The sequence below is a fragment of the Pipistrellus kuhlii genome, unplaced genomic scaffold (assembly GCF_014108245.1).
Source record: "Pipistrellus kuhlii isolate mPipKuh1 unplaced genomic scaffold, mPipKuh1.p scaffold_m20_p_3, whole genome shotgun sequence".
NCBI classification, from domain to species: Eukaryota; Metazoa; Chordata; class Mammalia; order Chiroptera; family Vespertilionidae; genus Pipistrellus; species Pipistrellus kuhlii.
Genome location: NW_023425529.1, coordinates 113,490,222 through 113,516,693, shown reverse-complemented (window position 1 = coordinate 113,516,693; position 26,472 = coordinate 113,490,222). Strand labels below are relative to the sequence as shown.

At 37.0% G+C, this 26,472-nt stretch overlaps 1 protein-coding gene across 1 annotated transcript in view; it reads right to left on the bottom strand.

The window, feature by feature from the left end:
* The window catches only part of VWA8 (von Willebrand factor A domain containing 8), a 341,016-nt gene that overhangs the window by 134,370 nt on the left and 180,174 nt on the right, over positions 1-26,472 (bottom strand). Inside the window, exons 22-26 of the mRNA XM_036454732.2 lie at positions 10,827-10,902; positions 8,834-8,969; positions 6,015-6,134; positions 2,986-3,191; positions 1,067-1,218 (exon numbers count right to left, since the gene is read on the bottom strand). Of these exons, the coding sequence (XP_036310625.1) occupies positions 1,067-1,218; positions 2,986-3,191; positions 6,015-6,134; positions 8,834-8,969; positions 10,827-10,902 (690 nt within the window). The remainder of the gene's footprint in view (positions 1-1,066; positions 1,219-2,985; positions 3,192-6,014; positions 6,135-8,833; positions 8,970-10,826; positions 10,903-26,472) is intronic.

Here is a 26,472-nt window from a genome sequence, read left to right as displayed (position 1 = left end):
CTAACATAACTCTATTTTGAGCCTTTACCACAAAAGGGAAATATTTGTTTTTCTTTAAGAAATCTTTGAAGAAATTGTTAAAGCTTTAATGATGTATTTTTATTGGCGTATATTCTGATGTTTTTTTAATAACTTCAAAGAATAAATGAGGATCATGTATACATTTAGGATATATATGTATATATGTGGGTGTATATATAAACACATAAATATAGCTGGGCTATAATGTTTAAAACTTTTTTCTAAGGAATGTAGAGTGCTTCCTATATGAAACTAAAGTTAAATAATAATTTTAAAGTAATTATTGTGTCTTAGGAATTTATGCTAGTTATTTTTATAGACAAAGCATTGGAATCTTTATCATAAGTTAATAAGTTATGCATTTTAAAAATTGTTTTCTAATGACTCTGCATGGATTTAACTACTCTACTAATAAACTCTGTCAACTATCTTTCTGGTCTACAATATTTACAAGATTCTTTGGTAAGGTTAAGTATGTAGCCTGTAATTACAAAATAAAAGTCAGGCAACTGGCCCACATGAAGCAAACCCACTAATTTTCACTACCTCTTTCATCTGTCAAACTAAAATAAGTAACCAAAAATCTCTTAAGTTAATATAATTATAAATTTAGAAACTATCATAACAGAAAAATATATGGTAATATAAATAAGAACATCTTAACTAAATACATATTATCCCTTTACATTGTTTTCACATTTGTACTATGATTTTTCACTAGGTTAAGAAATAGCAAGAGTCATAGTAATTCAACAAAAAGACAGAGACTTAAAGAAACAAATATTTCCCTTTATTTGATTATATTACATCTACTCATGGAACATCCAAAATTGAAATTCTCAATTTACATGCTTCTAAATAATGCTATTTAACTGAAAGCCAGCCAGCAAATAGCAACATATATTTGAAAATTTACTTGTGGAAAGTAATTTATACCTCAACTTAGTTTAGTAGAGTATAAAGTAGATTCCGAATTATCAGCATTATTCAGAGAATTAGAACAGTAACACTCAATAGCATTTAATCAGTAGTGAGTTTGCCTTACTCCTTCGCCAGCTGCACACTGGTAGGTTTTGCTCCAATAGGTATCCCGTACTTGTGCAAAGTGTTAATTAAAATCTCCCGCATGTCGGGGTTGTAGGAATCAAAGTCAAACACGTTCCTAACCACACTGGAGAGACCTTCGGTGGGAAATTTCTGCATTAAAAAACACACACCTTATTACGTATATGATAAATACATAATATAAGTACAAAACTGATAGAACAATGATACAATGAACTTTAGCATACATTAACAGCCTGGTTTCATAACCAGATAGGGGGAATATGTGTATTTTTCTCTTTTAATTTTGCTCTCATGACTTGAAATTTTCTTTCTTCTTCTTCTTTTTTTTTTTTTTTTTTTTTTTTAATATATTTTATTGATTTTCTTACAGAGAGGAAGGGAGAGAGACAGAGAGCTAGAAACATCGATGAGAGAGAAACATTGACCAGCCGCCGCCTGTACACACTCCACCAGAGATGTGCCTGCAACCAATGCACATGCCCTTGGCTGGAATCGAACCTGGGACCCTTCAGTCTGCAGGCTGACACTCTACCGCTGAGCCAAACCGGTTTCAGCGAAATTTTCCTTTTTAAATAAACATTAGAATTTGAGGGGGCCAGTTCCTTCTCTCAAACGTTAAACCATGTTAGATGCTGGTTTCAGTGCCTTTCACTGCTTTCTGATATTTCCTGACTTTAAAATGAATACCAGGTTGGACAAATAAAAAAAAATACTGTTTAAACAGAGCAGAGTATTGAAAATCTATACAGAAGTATTAAGAAAAGTCAAAGGCCTATGAAGAAATGAAAATATGATAGCAGAACAAGAAAAGACAGAGAGAACATAAGTACAGAACACAGAGACATGAGGTGTAGCAGAGGGAAAGAAATAAGTTCCCACTCATGTAAATACACACTATAGTGTCCTCTGGGTCTTCACTGGCTCTGTCTTTCTCACACACTGGGATCTGAGCTGGGCTTATCATTGTTTTACAATCAGAATAAAGCCTTCTATATTCCTTTGCTGATTTCCTTGGAGTTTTGGGGATGGGGCAAAGATCAAGAGTTATGAGACTATAATTGTTAGCTTAAAGTTCATTTTTTTTCTTATTTTATAATTATTAAGTTTTTATTGAGTATTCTTCCAACTCATTACCTTAAATGAGTCTGAATAGAAGAATATGATTACATGAGTACAATACCTAGTTTTTTAAACAGTACAAAGCAAATTTTTAACAAATATCTTATAAATTATAACATAATGTCTAATTGTTATGTGTACAGTTAATTCAACTCAGTGTATACTTACAAGCTACCTAACTTCTAAGCAAACATCAATTGCTGAATTTAAAATAACTAGACTTATAAACATTATATCTAATAATTGGATCTAACAATTATTTGTTATAAATAGAATTTACATAAATTTGTTTTTGTTTAGCTTTACCAAGGTAGGTAGACTATACATTATACTTGGCTATAAGGAATTTCATTCTCCTGTTCATTTACTCTATTTTATAAAACTGTCTTGCAGTATTTACAGATAGTAAATACTGCAAGACAGTTTTATAAAATAGAGTAAATGAACAGGAGAAATAATACTGTTGGTCCCTAGTTTGTTTTCTATACCCAAGTCTCCCTGCTGTCTCACACTCTTGTCTCCTTTCCCCTCCCCAACACTCCAATCAGATTTCATGGCTCCTTGGTAATGCCATGGATAGAACTTGGGCAAACTCAATTCAAAGGCTAAACATAAAATGTCCACTGGTCTTACAGATTTAAAATGCAGATTACAAACACTTATATCACCTGAATCAGTATAATATTTACAGAAGTTGAAAGATTTGGTGTAAATTAAGCTGTCTAAAAAAAGATTGATGGCTTATTTTAACCTTTATGCTCAAGTGTTTTGCCTTACCTGTAAGTGCTTGACTATGTTGACCACTTCTCTGGTAGAATAAGGGTAGCTAATAATCCCCTGGTCAGCTAAACTCCTCAGCTCTCCAAAGGCAGCCACAAGCTTCTGAAGGATGGGCTCTGGCACATTTGGTCCATATTGCCTGAGCATCTCAAGCTCCGAGTGGGGCTTGGGATTATCAACTGCATGGCAGCTAAAAATATCACCTAAAAAAAAAAAAAATCACATTCAACATGCAATGAATCCATTATACAGCCATAGGAAATATGCAATGGTTGTTTAAAGAGCCACCCATTGGTCACAAAAGCAAATTTTTAAATGTGTAAAACTGCACAGAAAGCCCATTCACAATAGGATGATGCGGAGAAGACAGTGAATGACTACAGTTAAAGAAAAGAAAATTGAGTGATGTGTGGTTTATTCTGCATAGATTTGCTTCTCTTAAAAAAAACTAAGTAACACTTGGATACAATTTCATTGGAAGATATTCAAACATAAAGAGTAAAAAAGAGAACCTCTCGTGTGCTTCTGCCATCTCACTTGCTCCCCAACAGGAACCTGTGTTAACAGTTTGGTGCAATTATTCTTTCAGGGTTTTTTTTTTTTTTTTTTATTGCACACATAAAAGCATGTGTAGTTTTGGTGATTTATTCCTCTTCTATTTAATTGGAAAAGAATCTTCATATTGTTCTGAGACTGCATTTTTAACTTTAACACTTTAAATATATTGAGACATTATATACATCTATCTCATATGCATGCTTTATATATATTAAAAAAGGGGGAACCAGCATCCTCACTCTTAAATAATTTATACCTTGTGCAGATTGCTAGGATATATGTTAGAAGTCAGTTTTGAAAAAGCAAACCTGCAGAGACAATGTCTAAATTAGAAACAAGAAAAAGGAATGTGGAAACACAAGATATTTCATCTGTAATTTAGGCAACTGAGATTATACTAGAAAAATATAATCTATGCTCAAGAAAGATGACTTACTTATATTCAAAATTCATATAATTCTACTGACTCATAATCCAGGAGACTATGAAAAGGGAGTTAAAATAAATAAATCTGCATTATTTATTATGTTCATTTAGAAAGAAAGAACATCTAGATCTTACTTTGACTTAGAAACCATCAGAATCAAACTGTTGGCCCAGAAAGAAACTCACTATAGACTGATTCATTTGCTTTCAGTATAACCATTATTGCTTGTCTCATTTTCGGTCTTATAAGTGTATTTCTAGTAGCACATGATCTCACTCATCTAGGGGAAATGATGAACAACATAGACTGATGAACAAGAACAGACCCGGAGACAAGGAGGCATGATCAGACTGTCGGAACTCAGAGGGAAGGTAGGGGAGGGGGAGGCGGATAAAGGATTTGTGTGCATCCAAATGAGCCTAACCAGTGGTCAAGGACAATAGGGGGGTGAGGCATGCATGGGGAGGGGTTTGGGAAGGTAATGGGGGAATGAGGACAAATATGTGATATATTGATCAATAAAGAAATTTAAACAAAACAAAAAGAAACCATGAGAATCATTGTTTTATCATTATTTCATATTTATAACAGCAATGGAATAAAATGCAAGTACTGAAGAAATCACTGTCTAAGAAAGAAAATCCAGATCTGTTGGCCAGAATAATCATCCTAACCTTGTATGCCATAGACTAAATCCATTAAATACAAATGAGAATAGCTTTTGCCTTTTTTTGCTTATGATCAAATGTAACACTAATATAAATCTATAATTATTCCTCATTAATTCGTTCATCAAATAATTATTAAGTGTCTTCTGTGTGCCAACTACTATTCTAGGTTCTTTACATGATTCAGTGGTTAAAAACACAAAATCCCTGTCCTCATAGAGTGTTTATTCTGGCATAGGGAGACAATAAAAAAATAAGAATAAATGTTAGAAACTATAGAAAAGCAGAGGGTAGGACATCAGAAATGGTGATGGTGGGTAAGTCAGACAGGCAGGGCTTCCTGTCTGCAATGCAGGTATTGAAAATAAAAGAATTCTAGGAGAGCTTGCAGATAATACAGAACATACAGCAAGCATAACCTGTTATGTTCCCAGAAGAAGCGGCAAAGCAGAATGGTTGGGACAGAATGAGTGATGAAGAAAGCCAAATAAAAAATGAGGTCAGAGAGAGAAGAGAATTTGGGAGACATGCTCTGTCCTCTTCTAAGGAAGATCTATACAAGTACATGTATATTCTTGTATATATATCCCTCTTGCCTTTTTTTTTTTTTTTTTTTTTTTTTTTTTTACTAATTCAAATTCTTTTTTAATCAGTTTAGGTAAACTTACCCCAATCTTTTTTTTTAAAACAGCTGCATAGTCCTCTATTGTGTGGATATAATAGAATTTTTTCTTATCTTGTCCATTTGTATTGTTTCCAATTTTTTGCTACTATTAAAAAATGCTATACTGCCTATCCTTGTACTTACATCATTGTATGGGTAACTCCCTTAGATGAATTCCTTGATGTGGAATTACTAGATCAAAATTCCTCCTAGGACACAGTCTGCTCATGCTGAGTATGAGAATTACCAGTATCCAGAATGACCTGCTTGCCATAGAAAGATATGTCCTTCTTAAAGGTTCCTGTTGGTTAAAGTTAGTCAACAGCCTCTCCAATCAGACTTTTGAGCTGGCCTTCAACGTTTTCATAGTTATGGGAATGTAACAAAAACCAAACACTAAAAACCATTCCTTACTTTGTATTTTACTTCTAAGAGGCCCTAAACAACAAAGATTAGTGTAACTGTTTAAGGAAACAGGCTCTGGAATCAGACCCAAGCTTTAATAGCCATTATCTAAGTGCCCCAGGAAAAGTGGTTAACCTCTCAGAATATCAGACCTTCTCTAAAATGGGGATAACAGGTACTCTCCCAGGAGGTTGGGATGGTGACACTGCACTTGGAAGCATTCACGGAGAGCCATTACAGGTGTTACTAAGGTAGCATTATTATTGCTGCTGCTATATTTGTCATTATCTTTTATTGCTTTTACCTAAAGTACCGAAGAAATCATTGCCTAGGAAAGGAAATCCAGGTCTGTTGGCCAGAACAATCATCCTAAAATCAGGATGAATCACTATAACATTTTCTCTTCCGTGGACATTAGCAGAATCTGAAAAACAAGATTTCTATTTACTCTTTATTGACATTTAATAATTCTTAAGAATATCAAGTTATAGCCTTTAACTAATATAACAAGTAGTCATACTGTTCAATTATATTTCAAAAACACTAAAAAATATGGTTATAATGACTTGGTTATAGAAAAAACTTTAAGAACAGAATACTGATAAGTCATATACTAATTATATAGGAACTTGCATTTCTATGTAATTCAATGTATATTTATTTATTATAAAAGAAAATTTGTCCAAATGTCTAATAGTATTTTAGTTTGGCTTGAGATGTTGTTATTCCTTAAAAAATGAAAATAAGAACTAATAATAAGGAATAATCCAAAGCACACTCAAGGACAATCCAATCATCCTTTAGTTTTTATCAAATCAGCAGCTGCATCACTTTGCAGAGAACCTGCCACTCACTATGCAACTAAGGAGTGATTCCAATTCAAACTATTCACTCTGAAATTTAGCCAAAGAGAATAATATTTTTGGATACAGTCAACTCATTCGTGCAATGCTGATTTATTTCCAATGAAAAAATTCTACCATAGTTCTTAAAATAAGTAATCTCAAGTTGACTAAAGCTTTTTGTTTGCAAATGTTTAAGGTATTAAGACAATTGAATACTATCATTAAAAATAGTAGTGAGGCACCTGCATGCAGTTTCATTTGAGTCTATAAGAAACTGCACTTGCACTTCTTGAGTCTGCAGGCTTACGCTCTACCCACTGAGCCAAACAGGTGAGGGCTACACTTGTACTTCTTTATGATACCAAAAACCAACCTTTCCATGTACCATATAGTCTTAATAGTTTTAATGCTTGGTCTCTATTAATTTTAGTAGTGGCAAATAATAAGGTATGTGGTCACAGAAAAAATTTAATTAATTGTTAATTAAAATAAAAATTATAAAAAATGAAAAAATTTAAAAAGCAAAGGAAAAACAAAAACAAAAAACCACAGCTCTAGAAGTGATGCTTTATGAAATCATGTTCAAAGGAGCTTCAGGGGCTCTTGTGTTTAAAACATTGTTTACAAATAGGAATAGACTGTCGAATCTCAGAAGGAAGGTGGTAGTAGGTGCTTGGGTGGGAAGAGATCAACCAAAGAATTTGTATGCATATATGCATAACACATGGGCACAGACAATAGTGTGGTAAAGTCTTGAGAGGGGTGGGGGGCTATAAGGTGTCAATGGGGGGAAAGGGAATAAAGATTAAGACTAATAATAATAAAATAAAATATTGTTTACAATCAAACCTGAGTTTAAAAAGTATGATGACCACTTTACTTCTAGACTATCTTTTAAAAATGTATGAGAAAAATTAAGGGTTCCCAGGATATAATATCACTTTTTAACTATAATTTGTTTCAGCAATTCTTTCTTGCTTTCCATTTCACTGTGCTCATAATGCCTCTAAAAAGGGCAGGCAGAATTCTCATCCTGAGAGTCTGAATGATCTTGCTTAGAGAGTATTCAGGCTGTCTGACTCAAATTCTAATTTTCCCCATAAATTCATTATGAAACTGAAATATTAGAATACTTTTATTAGTGCTGAGTTTCCCAGGCTCAGGCACAGAAATCTTATAATGACAAGGCTCAAGAAGGACATCTCTGTGGTGATGCACTTGTACACTTTTAATAAGGTCTTTTTAACATGTTCTCTTTTAATACTGAAATTAGTTACCAGTCTCAATTTGTTTGGTTACTCTGCTATTGGTTATATATTTTCAATGGCTAGTTAAAGATTGTGAAGTCTTTTCATGATACAAAATTTTTAAATTATAAACTAGAAAATGTTCTCATATGGCATTAGACTAGACAAACTTAATTTTTCTTTGTAGGTTAAACAGACAGATTAGATTCATCTACCTACATTTTCTCTAACAACAACAGGAATAAAATAAGTAAATAAAAGGAAGAAGATAATCTAAAACAGAGGATAACTTCTTCCTGTGGCAGGTGTGTGTGTGTGTGTCTATAATATACCTGTGTACACACACATCTATTCAAACACAAATGTGATAAGTGTATATAAAATAAAATATCCAGAAATTTTAATAAATATACTGAGATAATAAAGACATTAATTTTAATAGTGTAATAGAAACATGCTAAAGCTTTAAAAAATTCCAAGTAACAATAAAAGAAAATATATTGCATAGTAATTGAGAGATGAATATTGTAAGGATTATATATTGGTAATTTCAGAGTAGAAAAATTTGAAGGTGATCTGACCTAAAAATACTATTGAAATTTTCAAAGATGAACTCTGACTATAAAAAAATGAAACTGAGAGCCGAAACCGGTTTGGCTCAGTGGATAGAGCATTGGCCTGCGGACTGGAAGGTCCCGGGTTCGATTCCAGTCAAGGGCATGTACCTTGGTTGCGGGACATCCCCAGTAGGTGGTGTGCAGGAGACAGCTGATCGATGATTCTCTCTCATCGATATTTCTAACTCTCTATCCCTCTCTCTTCCTCTCTGTGAAAAATCAATAAACTATATTAAATAAAAATGAAACTGAGAAAGCTAAGTTCAGACATTTAATTTTTGTAAGTAACTATCAGTAAAGGCAATTTGAACTTAGACTTGTTACTTGGAGATAAGGAGCCAGTTCAAGGTGTGATTGGATACCAGGGAGCAAAAGTTGCATATACTGACAGAAGAGTTGCTTTTTTATACTCACTTGCAACGATGCGTCTTCCATCTGCTAGAATCATTTCTCCATTTTCCACTAGAGTTTTTAAAATACAGGTGACATTTGTTGGGGCCTTGTCAGCCTCATCTACTACCAGAACATGACCCAACTTTACTGCTTTAACCTTTGAAGACAGAACATTTACCATAAACAAAACTGAAAGCAAACACTTAAAATTTCATCATTCAGTGCTTGGGATTTAAAATAGCTGGTTAAGTTATGCATATATAATCACAAAGAAAGTTTGTAGCAGAGCTGGAAACAAAATTTATGGATCTCTACAAAAAGTTTCTCATAGTTAATAAACTGCTAACTCTACAGTAATTTATTTCCCTTTAGCAGTATAATTATTCCTATTTTGGTGATGTCCACAACATATTACACACCAGACTAGGGGAGATTTAAAACAAGTATGACAAATAGAGAAATTAAAGTGTTGTGGGGGTGGAGTAAGACATTACAACAAATGGTGGATTTCAAAACATTGCATTTGTTATGGCTCTGAAAGAGTATACAATTGTTACAAATCAGGATGGATTGTGAAAAGGTAGGTATTAGAGATAAAGGGTTTTAATGGTCAAACTCAAGAAATCCTGAAGTATTCTAAGGGAAGAGTGAATAAGAATATCTTGTCTGAAGCAGAGGTTAAGTGTAAGAAAAGAGAATAGGGTCTGAAAGGATAGATCAGGTCTTTACTAATAAAAAGCATCTACTTTCCCTCATTAAGTAATGGGATGTAACTAAGATCTATGAGTCCAGAAATTATTGGGATATAGCTGGGAGCTATATTTTAGGCAGGCAGCAATATGCAGAGTCCAACAAAGGGAGATTAGCATAATAACTTGGTCCAAAAATGGTTTGGCACCTGATTTTAGAGAGAAAGCATGGGGAAAATGGAAATAAAAAGCATTAGATTAATCTTAAGAGTTTTTCAGAGGTATAATCTATAGTCTTGGCAACTGATTAATTGGGAAGAGGAGAAAGAAAAATATAAGAAAATTAGTAGGTCTTAGGTGATTGACTGAATGGTAACATTAGGAAAAGAAAGGTAGAAGACATGAAAACTCTTTAAAACAGTTTTAGAGAATGGATAGGAAGAGATACTCAATGAATTTAACTGTAAACCCAAATATTACATTTTTAAATAGTAAGAAATATCTCATAACATAAAATGGGCCAAATCATAAACTTTTCTCATTACAAAGTTTTGGCAAATAAATGTAAGGAAATACAGATTGAGAAGTAAGTGATTCCCTCTACCACAGATATTTTATTCTACATTCTTAGAAACTGATAGACTTTTCTTTTTAATATCAGAATAAAAGTAAACTGAATTTAAAAAGAAGATAACTCATACAGCTTCTATCCCCAATCTCAGCCTTCACTTCTCTGTTCAGGGGAAGTAAGGCCCAAACTGGGAGAATTCAGGCAGTAGTTTCTAAAGACTCCAGGCATTGGGGTCTGGATCACACAGGTTCTCATGATGGCTTACTGTGACACTGCTGCAAAGGCAATATCTACACAGAGGGGTAGGCCAAGCAGGACAGGATTTCTTTGAGGCCTTATGTGAGAAGCAGGGGAATAGCTCTTTCCAGTTGCCTAAAACATTTGGTTAATATTCTACTTATTAAAATCATTTTAAAAACATTCCAGAAGCATTATCTAATTTCAAACTCTACACATTTGAAAAAAACAACACTTCTTTTTTAAATTTTGGAATGGAAAGAAATCATTAGAGGATTTCAATCATTCCCTAAATCTCTCACTCTGGAGAGAGAAAAGAGTAAGAAACCATGTTATTTCCCCCAAATAATTTGCAATTAAACATCCACTCCCCAAATGACATAAATGAGTGTTTTCCAGTTAAGACTGAAATACATTGGAATCTATGGGAGATTCTATATTTCCCCTACTCAAAGGCTGAAATACAACTACATAAAAAAACACGTAGTAGACAATATTCATATAATTTGATTATTACCAAAGGTGAGTCTTCATACACAATAAGTCCATCTTTAACAGAAGGCTGAAGAGTAAGGGTTTGTACCGTAGTGTCCCTAAAGTTAAACCAACAAAATTTATAGTTAGTCAGGAAATACACTGACATTTGATGATGAATGAATAAATACAGAACACAAAAACACTTCCTATTTTCTTTTTCTTCATTTTCCCATCTTTCACCAAATGAATAAAAATAACAGATGGAATCCATTCAGCAACAGTATTTTGTAGATGCAAATATAAATTACAAGGATTTGGAAATTAATCAAGGTTTACAAATTATCCAATTCTTTACTTCTCTTTTTCCTTCCAGATAAAAAAAATTGATCACTTCTCTTTCCTTTGTGATTATTTCACTCCTCCAAATCACCATTTGATGATGAAAAGAAATTAAAAATATACATTTGTATGATATATACAATACATTATATATATTATTCTATCTAATAAAAGAGTAATTTGCAAGTTGACCATACCTTTGCTACACCCACAAGCCATGCTCACTAGCCAATCAGGAGCAAGTATGCAAATTAACCCAACCAAGATGACTGTGGTCACAGAGCAAGCATGAGGCTTGAATTTCCCCCCAGTGGATGAAGCCAAGCTTCCTGCACACCCTGGCAGGCCCAGGCCTCCACTCCAGGCTACAAAGTTTCAATTATAGAAGATAAATAAATCCCAACAAAAATGGTGGCAGCCATGGAGCTGGAAAGAACAGGAGGCTTGAGTTGCCCCCGGTGATGGAGGAAGCCCAGCTTTTGCAGCCTTGGCCTGCCTTGACCTCTGCTCAAGGCTAAAAAGTTTCAATTATAGAAGATAAATAAATCCCAACAAAAATGGCTGTGGCCGCTAAGCAAGCAGGAGGCTTGGTTTCCCTGGCAATGGAGGAAGCCAAGCATTCCACACACCCTGGCCACTGCTCAAGGCTACCACATTTCAATTATAGAAGATAAATAAATCCCAGATCCCAGGGTCTCTGCTTGGGTCACCAGGGTGTGTGGCTGGCCTGCAAACCATCACAGGCCCCTTACTCAGGCTGCCCCATGCCCCAAGGGAACCCCCGCCCTGATCCAGGACACCCTTTAGGGCAAACCAGCTGCCCCCCCCCCCCCCGGTGCACCAGGCCTCTATCCTATCTAATAAAAGAATAATATGCAAATTGACCATCACTCCAACACACAAGATGGCTGCCCCCACATGGTCAAAGATGGTTGCTGCCATATGGACACAAGATGGCTACCACAAGATGGCCAGCAGGGGAAGGCAGTTGGGAGGGACCAGGCCTGTAGGGAAGGGCAGTTGGGGGGGACCAGGTCTGCAAGAGAGGGCAGTTAGGAGTGACCAGGCCTGCAGGAGAGGGCAGTTAGGGGCAAACAGGCTGGCAGGGGAGCAGTTAGACATCAATCAGGCTGGCAGGGGGGTGGGTAGGGGATGATCAGGCTGGCAGGCAGAAGTGGTTAGGGGCAATCAGGAAGGCAGGCAGGCAAGTAGGTGGGAGTCAGCAGTCCTGGATTGGGAGAGGGATGTCCCAGATTGGAGAGGGTACAGGCTAGGCTGAGGGACACCTCCCCCCCACCCAACCCCCTGTGCACAGATTTTGTGCACCTGGCCTCTAGTTTTAAAATAATTTTGATGGTGAGTTTGGTGATGACTGGCATGTTGACACACCAATTAAAGTAAGTCTATGAATTATGTCTGGGCCTGGCCCAATCTGCCATCATTAGGCAAAAACCAGACTACCTCACCTCACTCCAGGATCCAAGGGATTTTAAACATATCTGCTGTGATCATGGCAATCCATTTTATTTTCTTAAATTTACCTGCTCCTCTTTTCCTGACCTTCTCTTTTAGATATTAAGAAGTATTAATAGTAAGCTGTCCTGATGCTATATACTCCTCAATGAGGAAATATGTTCACTCCACCCATTATTATTTTTGAAAAAGATGTGTTCATAAGCTGCAGTTGGTAGGTCCAGACATTTTTAAGGGGATCAATTTTATATCTTCACATTTTACTATGCTATATCTTAATAAGAAATTATCCTACAGCCATCTTGATCACATCATACAGAGAATTAAATTACTTTTAAATGTAAACTTTCTTTACAAGACTTTGAAGTGTTTTGGGTTTTTTTCAAACTACCCTACCACTTATCCGAAGTAAAATGTACAGTTACAATGGTGTTGTTTTGAGTAGATATGTGTAGATACTTGGAATGTATCTACTTGGAATGGAAACTTCAGAATTCAATGCTATCACATACTTTTAAAACTTCTACCCAAATTCCAAATTTTACTATAATTTATCCAAATTGTAACATATCTAGCCATTAGAAAAAAAATCATATGAAAAGCAAACTTCATATATACTAGTAAGTTAAATCTGTTTTTGCTTTAGCAAAACATAGTTAATCAAAATCAGTCCACTGCTTTGAGAGCCAGTAGAAAGGAGGTGGAAAGAAGACTTTAAAATCAGAGCAATCAGGATTTAAATTCTAGTTCTTGCCAATTATTGTCATATGATATTGGGTTAAGAAGTAAAACCCACTCAGGAGGCCCACTGATAGAATGCTTGGAAAGCATCTAGCACAGTGTATGGCAGGTTAAAAAATGCACTTATATGTCAGCTTTAACGATTTCCTGTTATCATTATTGCTGCTCTTATAACTGAAAGTTACTTGCCTGTCTAACTTCTACTTGATCTTCAAGTTCTTAACATAGACAGTATTTATAGAGAATCCTCTCACTGACCCTTTTCAGGCCGGGTAAGATAGCTTTGCTGTTTATTCCTACTGAGTCCTGGATCTCTCCGTTTTAGCCCTTAATTTATAGTGTAGCTGCTTATTTTAATATCTAACTTTCTACACAGTTGGTAAGATTTAAGAATGTAGACCCTCTGTCTTGATCTACCTTGTCCCTCGTCCTGTCCCCAATATCTAATGGATATCAGGCTCATAGGAAGAATTTAATAAGTATCCTATCTAATAAAGAGGGAATAAGCTAATTGACCCTCACATCATTGCAAAGACGGCAATGCCCACAGCCAATAAGGAGGGAATATGCTAATTGACCGCCACACCCTCAAAGGTGGCAGCTCCCACAGCCACAGATGGCAATGCCCACTCCCCTCAGCCCCGCTGGGGCGGCAGGTGTGTAGCAAGGCCCGGCCCACCCCAGCGGGCCTAGCCACTCCACGTGCTTGCCTCTGGAATCTTCCAGTCCCCTCAACTCCCCAGCTGCCCAGGGCCGGCCTAATGCACAGGCAAGCCTCGGATGGCGGCTGCCCAGCTGCCCAGGGCCATCGAGACTCAGGTAACCAGGGCTGGCCAAGGCTTGTGCTGCCAGCAGTGACAGCAGCAGAGGTGTGATGGGGGCATTTTGCTGGGTAGCCTCCTGCCCCTCAGGGCTCCCAGACTGTGAGAGGGGGCAGGCCGGGCTGAGGGACCTCCCTCCAGTGCATGAATTTTCATACATTGGACCTCGAGTTTATTGAATAAATGAATGTATGAATGAAATGAACAAAGACTCTAAAAGTTGGAAAATCAACCATAGCTTATAGTACAACATACAGTATATGAACTTTCAAATTCATTGGATCATGGAACACTTTTTTAAAAATAGAGAATCTAGAACTACAGAAACCACTTTCATAAATGTTGAGTTTGATTAAGGCTGACTGTCTTAGAGGTAAGGAACTCTCCTTATTCATTTATAAGTGTGTATTAGAAAGTATAGTCATGTTGAGAAGTACATTTAGGGTTCACTAGTCAAGGGACTAAGAGGCAGAATTTTTATGTCTGTCATAGACTCCAACTGAGTTAAATTCCACTTATTATTGTAGCAGGAAACTTTGGGTATGAGCAGGGATGCTGGCAGTATAAGTACTAACATTAAGAATTTCTAGATTATTTGCCCTATTTGCACCTCTAACTTGAAAGGTGACTGACTTCTTCAGTAAATTCCCTGGCAATCCGGCATGCTGCCATCCCTGACCCCTATTCCAAGCTTCCAACCCATGATCCATGCTGTCATGGAGCTAGTCCTGTGATCTACGGCTTCTGAGGACCCTAGCACTACACTTTACAAAGCATCTATTATTATTCTTTAAACTTCACTAAAATTTAATTTAGACAAATTTAAATGTGTCTAAAAGAAAGCCTTGGAGGATGTTAAGGAAAGTGAAAATATCTTGTGGCAATTTATTGGTGCTTATTAACTTTTAGTATGAATAAAATAATTCTTATGCAATATGGTAATATATAGTCATATATTCATTTTCTGTATTCCTAGGTCTTGTAAGTTTACTGTAGGTCATACTTTATGCTATCTTCTGCTAAAAATTAATTTTTAGAGTTTTAAAAAAAAACCAAGAACAGGATTTAATTAATCTTACTTAAATTCATGTTAATATTCTAGCAATACAGAAGGGGATAGGTGAGGAATAGAAAATGATGTGTTCACACAGATTTTTATAGCAATATAGTGAATTTCTCACTTCAGCTGTCACATATTTAATGAGCAACAACATAACACCTTCTAGCACCAAAATGGAAAAAGGAACTCTTATATCATTGGTGGTAGAAAGAAAATGTAAGTTACCTTACTAGTGCTTCATAGCAGATTAATAATAGGAAATTCAAGCTGAATTCCAATTTTAAAAAGGCAAATAAAATTGCTTTGTAACACTTGGATCCTGATATCATGCAATCTGTCAAATTAGATTTCTGAAAAGACTTCTGCCCAGAAATCAAAATCACAAGCACAAACCAGATGATTTCCAAAAGGGACTACAAATGAGGATAAATACAAATGGGAATTTATAAAAGTGATTTTTGTCCTGTTCTTGGTCCTTTTTGTATTATACATGAATAGAAAAGCAAAGGCTAGTAAAATATACATAAAATGAGTATTAATTTTACATTAAATGAAAAAGTAGGCTGAGTTTGCACCTCCCTAGAGACCCAAGAGCTAGTGCACCCTGTGGACAGCAACAGACCATACTAGATTACAACTCTATACATTCATAAGCAACACAATCAAGGGCAGACTCAGTGAACACCAAAGCCCCATTGAAGCAAGTCCTGATCCATAGGGGTATGTCCTGCAAGCAGCTCTCCCACTTTAGCCGCAGCTGGTCCACATAACAATTGGCCTGGAGGTTAATTCCTCCCAGTGACATCAACAGTAATCAAGTCTTAACTATCGGGTCTAGTAATAATTAATGTCGTTTTTAAACATTCGTTTAAAATCTTGCTTGGCGTTGACTTGTATTGACAGAACCTTCAAACACGTGGTATCTACAGAACGTGTGAAGTGCAATTAACAAGTTTTTCTTGAAAAAGTTTGTGTTTGGTTTGGTTTTTGTTGCAAAACTAGGGCTAAGAAGATGGCGGATGAAGAGCATATTCGGCACTGCATGCTTTACGAGTTCCAATTAGGAAGAAAAGCAAGTGAGGCTACAAAAAACATCTGTAGTGCTCTTGGTCAAGATGCAGTTAGCACCAGAAAATGCCAGCGTTGGTTTGAGAAATTTTGCAAGGGAAATTTTTCATTAGATGACAAGAGTGGTCGAGGCCGTGTGTCCAATTTTGATCAAGAAGCTCTTCAAGCTCTTTTGGTGCAAAATCCTCAAATTACCCAACAAGAGCTTGCGACAACTTTAAATTGTTCACAAAAAACAATTTCCAATCAATTGCGTGCACTTGGCAAAGTCCAAAAGTTTGGAAAATGGGTTCCTCATGAGTTGACCGACAACAACCGTAATCAAAGAGTCACAATTTGCAGTTTGCTCCTCTCTCGTCAAAACCGTTTGCTGTTTTTAGAGCAAATTGTTACCGGAGATGAAGAATGGGTGCTGTCTATTAATTTGAAAAGGCGGCGTCAATGGTTGGACAAAAATGAGGCTCCGCAGCCCACGCCAAAACCTGACTTGCATGCGAAAAAAGTGATGTTGTGTGTTTGGTGGAATTTTAAAGGAATTCTTCATTATGAACTTTTACCATCTAACCAAACCATTACAAGTGCAGTGTATAGTGCCCAATTGGAAAGGTTAGCCCAAGCTTTAAGAGAAAAAGAACCCGCGCTGATTAATCGGAAGGGCATAATTCTTCACCACGATAATGCACGACCGCATACTGCAAGAATCACTGCTGAAAAACTGCGCCAGTTGGAATGGGAAGTTCTCCCTCAACCTGCATATTCTCCTGATATTGCCCCTTCCGATTACCATTTGTTTCGTTCTTTGCAAAACTTTCTTCTTGGAAAAAAATTTAATAATGAAGAATGCCTCAAAAATGCATTGACCGAATTTTTTGCATCAAAATCACAAGAATTTTACAACAGAGGGATTAAAATGCTTCCTGAGCGTTGGGCACAAGTAGTAGAAAACAACGGCAACTATATTGTTGATTACATTTTGTTGTATTGTTTAAATAAATTCGATTTTAAAAAGTATTAGAAAACGACATTAATTATTACTAGACCTAATATATACAAGAAGATTGTGCATGCAGCCCACAAAGGGGTGCACCTAGAGTGCCCAGCTCAGGGGACTGAGGAAGCTAAGCTACTTGGCCCTATAGCACACCTACTATACAAGGCCACTCTATCTACTCCAGGAGATATAGCAGCTCTACCCAATACAGGGAAGCAGCCAAAATTCAAAGATAAAGAAAAAGGTCACAAATGAAAGAAATGGAAGAAAGCTAACTACCGGATACAGAGTTCAAAACCACAGTTACAAGGTTACTCAAGAATCTTCATGAGACCTGCAAGGAATTTAGTGAGACTTTTAAGGATCTTAGAATGCCAAACACATGGAAAAGGACCAATCAAAAATTAAGGATACACTGACTGAAATAAAAAATAACATTAAGGGATTCAACAGTATAATAGAGGATTCTGAGAATCAAATCAATGATTTGAAATTCAAGAAAGGAAAAAACACTCAATCAGAAGAGCAAAAAGAGCCGAAACCGGTTTGGTTCAGTGAATAGAGCATTGGTCTGGGGACTGAAAGGTCCCAGGTTCGATTCTGGTCAAGGGCATGTACATTGGTTGCAGGCACATCCCCAGTAGGGAATGTGCAAGAGGCAGCTGGTGGATGTTTCTCTCTCATCGACGTTTCTAACTCTCTATCCCTCTCCCTTCCTCTCTGTGGAAAATTAATAAAATATATTTTTTTAAAAAAAGAAGAGCAAAAAGAGTCCAAAAATATGAAGATAATGTAAAGAGCCATGGGGACAACTTTAAGCATACCAACATTTGCATTATGGGGGTGCCAGAAGAAGAGAGGAGCAAGATATTAAAAACTTAATTGAACAGATAATGACAGAAAACCTCCCCAATCTGGTGAAAGAAATAGACTTATAAGTCTAGGAAGCACACAGAACCCCAAACAAAAGGAATCCAAAGAGGACCACACCAACACACATCATAATTAAAATGCCAAGAGCAAAAGACAGAGAATCTTAAAAGCAGCAAGAGAAAAGCAGTTAAGTTATCTACAAGGGAGCACCCATATGACTGTCAGCTGATTTTTCAACAGAAACTAAGCAGGCCAGAAAGGAGTGGCAAGAAATATTGATATTCAAAGTGATTAATAGCAAGGATCTACAACCAAGATTACTCTATCCAGCAAAGCTATCATATAGAAATGAAGGTCAGATAAAGAGTTTCAGAGTTAAGAAAAAGCTAAAGGAGTTCATCACCACCAAACCAGTATTACATGAAATGTTGAAGGGTATTCTTTAAGAAGAGGAAGAAAAAGAAAAAGATAAAACATATGAACAATAAAATGGCAATAAATATTTATTTATCTACTGGTATATATCTATCAATAATTGAATCTAAAAATAAAAATAAATGAATAAGAAATCTAAGGAACAGAATAAACTAGTGAATAAAATAGAATCAGAGGCATGGAAATGGAACAGACTGAGGATTCTCAGAGGGAAGGGGTGTAGAAGGGACAGGAAGAGATTTAACAAAGATCTTATATGCATATATGCATTACCTATGGACAGAGACAATAGGGTGACCAAGGCCTGGGGTGGGATGGAAACTGGGTGGAGAGGGGAAATGGGGGGAAAAAAGAGGGACATCTGTAAACTTGCAACAATAAAGATTTTAACATAATAACTGACAAAAGAAGAAAAAGTAAGTTGACTTATATTTCAGTAAGTTTCTCTGATTATGTAAGAGTAGAAACAATCCACTGTCTTCTGCATAGTACTTAATACCGGAAGAAAGATTGTTTTACAGATATCCTACAATATTATAAACTTCCACTTTGTAAGTGATATGGTGACTGCTATTGTCACAGGTATCATGTGAATTGACTCAAATACTGATTCTTTTTCAGACTATCTGATGATTATTATTGCTCTGTATTAATATGGGCATCGTGGATCAAAATAAATTATTTTCCACACAAATAATAACCCTAGGAGGACATTTTATTTGTTATAATTTCCATTCTATTATGATTTGTTCCCCCTAGGAACAGCTTTGAAATATAAGCTAACTAGTTTAAAAGTTTAAATAGAGTCAACATTTCAACACTACTAGGAGAAGAGAAGTTAAAACACATCTCCTCAGTCACATTTCCTCAGTCTGGGGTTTAACAAAGAAATGGTTTCCCAATACATAACAGTTGCCAGTATAATTAATAAACTAATTAGAATGTTCCTGCTGACATTTATGTTAGCACCAATTGTTCTCACTTCTTACAAACTGAAGTTGTCTATCAATTAAACCCCGTGTTAATAAAGGTGCTACTCAATGAAATATGGTACTAACCTTTAGTCTTCTTTAAACCTGTGACTTTAAAGTTTTTTTTTTAAATAGGAATAATTAATGTTTCAATAGTAATTTTAAATGATTCCAGAAGCAATAAAAGTAATTAAATTGTGTAAGGACCATGTTTTTAGTTTGGTTAGTTTTTTTAAAAACAAAATAAAGAAAATTGGCTTTTAGAGAGCAAGCACCATCTGTCCTGACATGGCGTGTGTGAAGGTACAATAAGCTAATATCATCTAATTTGGTGAGGTATAAGAGATCTCAAAGTAGTGATGTTTATTTTGAGAATGATATCTTAATGAGCAGTATTTTAATTGGTTTATGGTTAACTTTCTTTTAGAAAAATTATAATTAATCCTAAGAGGGAAACAAGAAATAGACACAGTTTCAAATAGCTGACAAGAATCTTATCTAACTTTATAGTTCATTAAAATAAATATGGCTATAGCGAGTCCACTCATTAATGCAAGTCAAACATGAGTAAGAAATGATATTATATGGCATATTGGAGGCATTTAACAAACTTAATAATCTATGTTTACAAACATTCTGGGCTATCTACTGAATAGCCGCAGCATACCACCTTCCTCCCCCTGAGCATAAAAGGCAAATTTCTTTCACCATGTTAGGAAAGAAACTTTCCAGGCCCTCAAAGAGAGACAGTAGTGCTGCCATCCAATACAAAAAGAGAAAAATTATGCTATAATTATTGCAGTGATAATGAAAAACCAGCAGTGGCCTAAATCTGAATCCTTCCAGTTTGGTCAATCATTTCTGGTTATTCATCAACTAGAAAAAATTCCCAATGCTCTCATTTTAAATATATCACACTTTAACTACTTGAGTCAAATAAAAAGTATGTAAGTTATATTTGGAGATTTCTTAACTTAAAGGAAATCTATTCTTAAGGTTTCTGTGATTTACCTATTTTATGTTTTTATGATCGATTTTCTTAAAGGAAAATACCAGTGTATCATAAGAAAATTATCTATATTGCCTTTAGCAGCAGAAGTTAAATAGTTCCTTTTAACTCCGGCCTATTTTCCAGTGTCATTGTAATGACAAAGAAGGAACAAATACCACTGAGGAATTAGAGGGCAGAGGGCAGAAACGGCCCTGTACGCACATCGCTGTCATCTTTATTTTAAAGTTTGGTGGAGATTTTGACTGCTATTCCATAATATATCCAGTTGTTTCCATACAAAAATGTTAAGTCACCACTAGGAAAACAGCAACAAGGAGCTGCGATCCTGAGCCAACACCTCCTGGAAACTGGGTGGAGCTGGACAGCTGATGCTGCATAGCAAGTTCATCATCTGGCTCTTTCTCTTCTGGTATCTATCACATTTCTTGAACCCAAAATTAAATAAATGAGTGGTTTAAAATGGCAGTTATTCTTTTCACTCTTCATGCACTATGTCAGGATAAGCACTGTGGAGAGCCACCAGATGATGCTGAGAAGGCTGTATGCACAACATTTTTCACCTTGTGCTGGGGGGCACTTCAGCACCATTTAAAGATATTAAATAACTATGTCATCTTGGGAATGAAAAGTTTGCTCACCTCTTGGGAAATTTCTACTCTTTCAGGATGAATGTGAGGGTGTGCTTCATTTGTCCTATCTGTCATCTGAGTTTACGTATTATTGCTATTTATTTGTTTATTCAGAAAATCTCCAAAAACCACAACAGAAAGAAAATACTTAATTATAGATAAACATTTTTAAAAAAGGCATTACTAGAGGCAAAATACTAGAAATAGGCTACTATCTATAAGTGCTACTCAAATGTCAATTACTCATGGAGGATCTCTGGACAACCTATTAAATATCTTAAACCCTATGTTTGCCCCCTTCCATGCTTTATTTTTCCCTATAAGTATATTTAATATTATCCACCCTTTCCATCTTCCTTCCCTCCCTCCCTCCCTCCCTTCCTCTCTCTTTCTCTTACCACAAATAGAATATACACATGAAGGCTGGGAGTAATCACTCATGCTTAGAAAACTGACCAGCACATAACAGATGTTCAACCATATTTGTTGAGGGCACATTCTAGTCAGCTACTTCAGTTATGCACCCTGAGGCCTACATACTGAGTAGCTGGTCACTCCTTAAAGCACCTGCATACCTGTGTGTACTTACTTCTCTTAGAAAGTGTTTTTGTCCCTTCTCCTGCCTTTACCTAACAAACTGTTAAGGCCCATTCCTAAAGGCTCAGTTCAAATGTGACCTCCTCTTTGAAGCTCTCCTTATTGCTCACTTCTATCCTCCCAGTTGAAATAATTGTTCCATAAAAAGTACTTGACACTTAAGAAACATTACAGCCGAAACCAGTTTGGTTCAGTAGATAGAGCGTCAGCCTGCGTACTGAAGGGTCCTGGATTCCATTCCGGTCAAGAGCAAGTACCTTGGTTGTGGGCACATCCCCAGTAGGGAGTGTGCAGAAGGTGACTGATTGATGTCTCTCTCTCTCATTAATGTTTCTAACTATCCCTCTCTCTTCCTCTGTAAAAAATAAATAAAATATATATTTTTTAAAAAGAAACATTACAGTTATTCATATATCTGTATCCTTACAAGGCATATCATCTATTGGCGAGGGGAATATAATCTTTTTTTTAAGTGTCTAGAGCCTATTATCATGCTTCATACATTTTAGGTATGCAATAAATGTTTGCCCTATGAATGAATGAATGTATGAGTACATTACTGCTAGAGGTAGAGCAGATTATTTAACTTTTAATAAAAATAAAACGTTTTTTTGTGTTATTAATAAAATCTAAAACTGTTTTTAAGGTATTGTTTTCATCTTCGGCTCATTTTTTGTTTTTATTTTTCTATATTTTAGAATGTATCTTCTTGAAAGAAAACTCTTTTATTGATAGTATGTTTAGAGCCACTGGCCTAGAACAGGCTCTGCTGTTGTACATGTCATTCTTTATCACAATTACATGCTCCCACCTCTGTCTCCCCTTCCAGACAGTGAGCTCTCCTTAAGGGCAAGGATTTGTCTTTGAGCTGTCTCCTTCCAGCATGATGTCTGGAGTAAGGTGAATGTTCAATACACATTTAGTAAACAAATTAATTAATGCATCCATCTTTGAGACATCTAGTAAGAGTCCTGTCTCTGAAATTGATAGGTGTTGGCCCTTCATTTCCATGAAGTGAAAGTTTGACTGTTGAGTGTGATATTTAAGAAAACTGTACACTTTGACTCCTCACCCTATCCAGGTACATTCCCCTGCACACTACGTAGATTCTAGACATACTCAGTGTCCCCAACTTCTCTTGTACCTCCAAATTTCTTTGTGTTCGTCTCTCCTTCTGCTTGAAGCACCTTCTATTCTCCACTGTCCATTGCTGATTGACTTAATCTTCAGCGGTTCTCCTCTCTCCTGAGGTGTGTGTGTGCACGGCGGGGAGGAGCGGGGAAAGGAGGAAAAAGGTGGGGCTGAAAGTTCCAACCCCCTAATCACAAGGTCGATTCCTCTGACAACCTGCCCCCATTCTGAAGCCACCTAGAAGCCCTATAGTCACCTTAGTAGCAAAATAAAGGACTCATCACTATAGAGATTGCATGAGTCTTAGAACTGGTAATGGAAATCAAATATTGTATTTAAAACGAGTCCTAAAACTCAGAAAATGGATGGCAAGAGTTTTAGAAGTTCTTGTGCCATGAATAGACAAAGGCTATTCAAATATATAATAAAAAATATATATTTTTATTACATTATGATATCATAGGGTAACACACATTATTTTCAGCCACAATAATTTAACAATTAAAAGTCATAAATATCCTGATTTTAAAAATGTTTTCTCCACAGATTTATTTAAAGGAGTTATTTTCTCCTTTACTGCTAAAGCATGATATTTACCTCAAAGGATCAAATTAAAATTTGTTTTTAATTTTTTAAAATATCTGTGACATAGCATCTCTCTCTAACAGCCATTTAGCACATAGAGAGATAAACAAAATGTGAATATGTATGACTTTGTTAAAGACAAATATGTAAGTTTGACAGATCTTTTAAATGCAATGAGATTATAAGTGAGACTGAGTTAAAATATTTTCAGTCATTTCCTATCTTATTACAAAATATTTCAATAGGTCTGGCTTTAAGAGTCTTAAATTATTTTTATGCTTTATCACACTGGAGACATCTTGCTTTGTGCAAGACTACTTTCTACTTCCTTATGGCAATTCTTTGTTTTGAATACTTAAGTATTAGCAACATTATTCAAGTAAGACAGCAGCAAAATTTTTAAGTCCTTGGTGGAAAATGATATCCAATTATATACACTGTCACTGAGAGTTGTTAAAAAAAATCACATTCAGAATGTGTGTCTGAGTTCTGAGATAAAGACACCTTTGTTATTACAGATTGGAAAGCCTGCAGTGCTGCCCCTGCTTTATTCCATCTCCTTAGCTGCAGGTTCAGCTCTGCTCAGTTCCTGATTTCTATTCTCATCAGAGAATGAGATACATGACACATTAGTCATGTTCAAAGAGGTTATAAATCTCACATTTGGGAATTTATGACAAGCTTCATATATTTCTGTCTCTTTCCCCTTAATTTCTTGATTATCACACCAATATTCTCACCAGTATCAGCATCCTTGGTAACACTGTTTCCCCATGGTGAGGCCCTAGCGAGGCCTGGTACTTCGGTGTTGGCTGTCCTATTCTAAACTGTCACTAGCCCAAGTTCTCACAAGCCTCTAGTCACTGCAATCTGTAATCCTTTATGGATCCACCCAATACTGGGTCAATTCATCCACTGAGTCTCTAGAACAGACGAAGCTGCTAAAGTGCCATAATGCCTTGCTGCAAATCCCACAATTATGAAGGTAGTAACTGTGGGCAAGCTTAATGTTTCTGAGTTCTAGTCCCCAATTAATTTCCCATTTACTTCCTATCACATTGCCCTTTAAAAATATTTATACCATTTCCATTAAGGCATTGATATTTTTCTGTTTACTGAATTATTTGTTTATTGCATACTTCCTCATTACCAGTAGAAAGAAAGCTTCTGTTTTTCTCAAGGCCCGGACAGTTCTAGCGACTGCACGCAGCAGGTGTACTATAGTGAATGTTGTTGACTTCTGGAAGCTCAGATGTCCACGTTAGAGAATTGCCCTCCACCAATGGGACTACCTCACCTAGGAATGCCTGGGAGGTTAGGGATTCCCTCTTAACCCTCTCCTAGCGGGCAGCCCTTAACCAATGACTCAATGATACGAGGGCAAAAAAGGCTATTGCTCTTGCTTCCAGGGGGGTAACTGAGGTGCCATTCTCCAGAGCTCCCTGTGAACAGGCTGAGGTCAAGCTTCAACTAAGACCTTTCCATAGCTTTATCCTGACTCCTTCACTTCCCTAGGATTTTCAACTAAAAGCTCTCCCTCTAAAGTCACTTACAGTCATTGCCATCTCTTGCTCTTACTCAACCTAGATATCTGTTGACTGTTTGGATGAGTACTAGTAAATGAAGTTAAGTGTAAAAACAAGTTTTAGACTTTTCAGCAATGCCTTTAATTCTTCTTGCACAGACATTACTATATCTCAGTTAACAGAAATTACTTAAGAAGCTGTGAACCGGGCCATCCCATTAAGTACAAATCAACTTACTGAATATAAGCACCGCATACCATCCCTTCTGCTCATGTTGTCACGGTTGCTCATACCTGAAGGGTCTGGCTACAGCAATATCTGCTTCACTTATGAGGAACAGAACTTTATAGAGCTCAAGCAACTTTTAAAAAGATTTTAATGAATAAAAAGATCATTGGGGCACTGGCCCAGGATACATGTTCAGTCTATCCACTTACCTAAGGATTCTGTAAGAAACCTGCCACTAATGCTAACTGGAGAGGGCCAGAAGAGAGCAAGATTACATGGTTGAGACATGCTGTGAAGCATCCTATCTAATAAAAGGGTAATATGCAGATTGACCATCCCACATGATTGCCAGCCCCATGTGGTCAAAGATGGCCACCCCCATGTGGACACAGATGGCTGTCACAAGATGGCCAGTTGTGGGTGATCAAGCCAGTAGGGGAGGGCAGTTGAGAGGGACCAGGTCTTCAAGTGAAGCAAGTTGGGGGCAATCAGGCCTGCAGGGGAAAGCAGTGTGGGGTGACCAGGCTGGAAGAGGACAGTTGGGGGGACCAGGCCTCCAGGGGAGGGCAGTTGGGGGCAACCATGACTGCAGGGGAGGGCAGTTAGGGGTGGCCAGGCTGGCAGAGAGAGCAGGTGGGGATAACCAGGCCTGTAGGAGAGGGAAGTTGGGAGGGACCAGGCCTATAGGGGAGGGTTGTTGGGGGAGGGGGGGAGAAAAGGCCTGAAGGGGAGGACAGTTGGGGGCAACCAGGTCAGCAGGGAAGAGCAGTTAGGAGTGACCAGGCCAGCAGGGGAGGGCATTTAGGGGCAACCAGGCCTGCAGGGTAGAGCAGTTGGGAGCGACCAGGCCTGCAGGGGAGGGCAGTTAGGGATGACCAGACTGGCAAGGGAGAGGGGCAGTTAGGGGTGACAGAACCAGCAGGGAAGGGCAGTTGGAGGTGACCAGGCCTGTAGGGGAGGACAGTTAGGGGCAATCAGGTCAGCAGGGGAGGACAGCTGGGGGTGACCTGGCCAGTAGGGGTGTTGTTAGGCTGTAATCAGGCTGGCAGGCAAAAGCAATTAGAAGGTAATTAGGCAGGCAGGTGAGTGGTTGGGAGCCAGCAGTCCTGGATCGTGAGAGGGATGTCCAGCTGCCCATTTAGACCCGATCCTATGGGCAGCTGGACATCCCTCGAGCGGTCCCAGATTGGAGAGGATGCAAGCTGG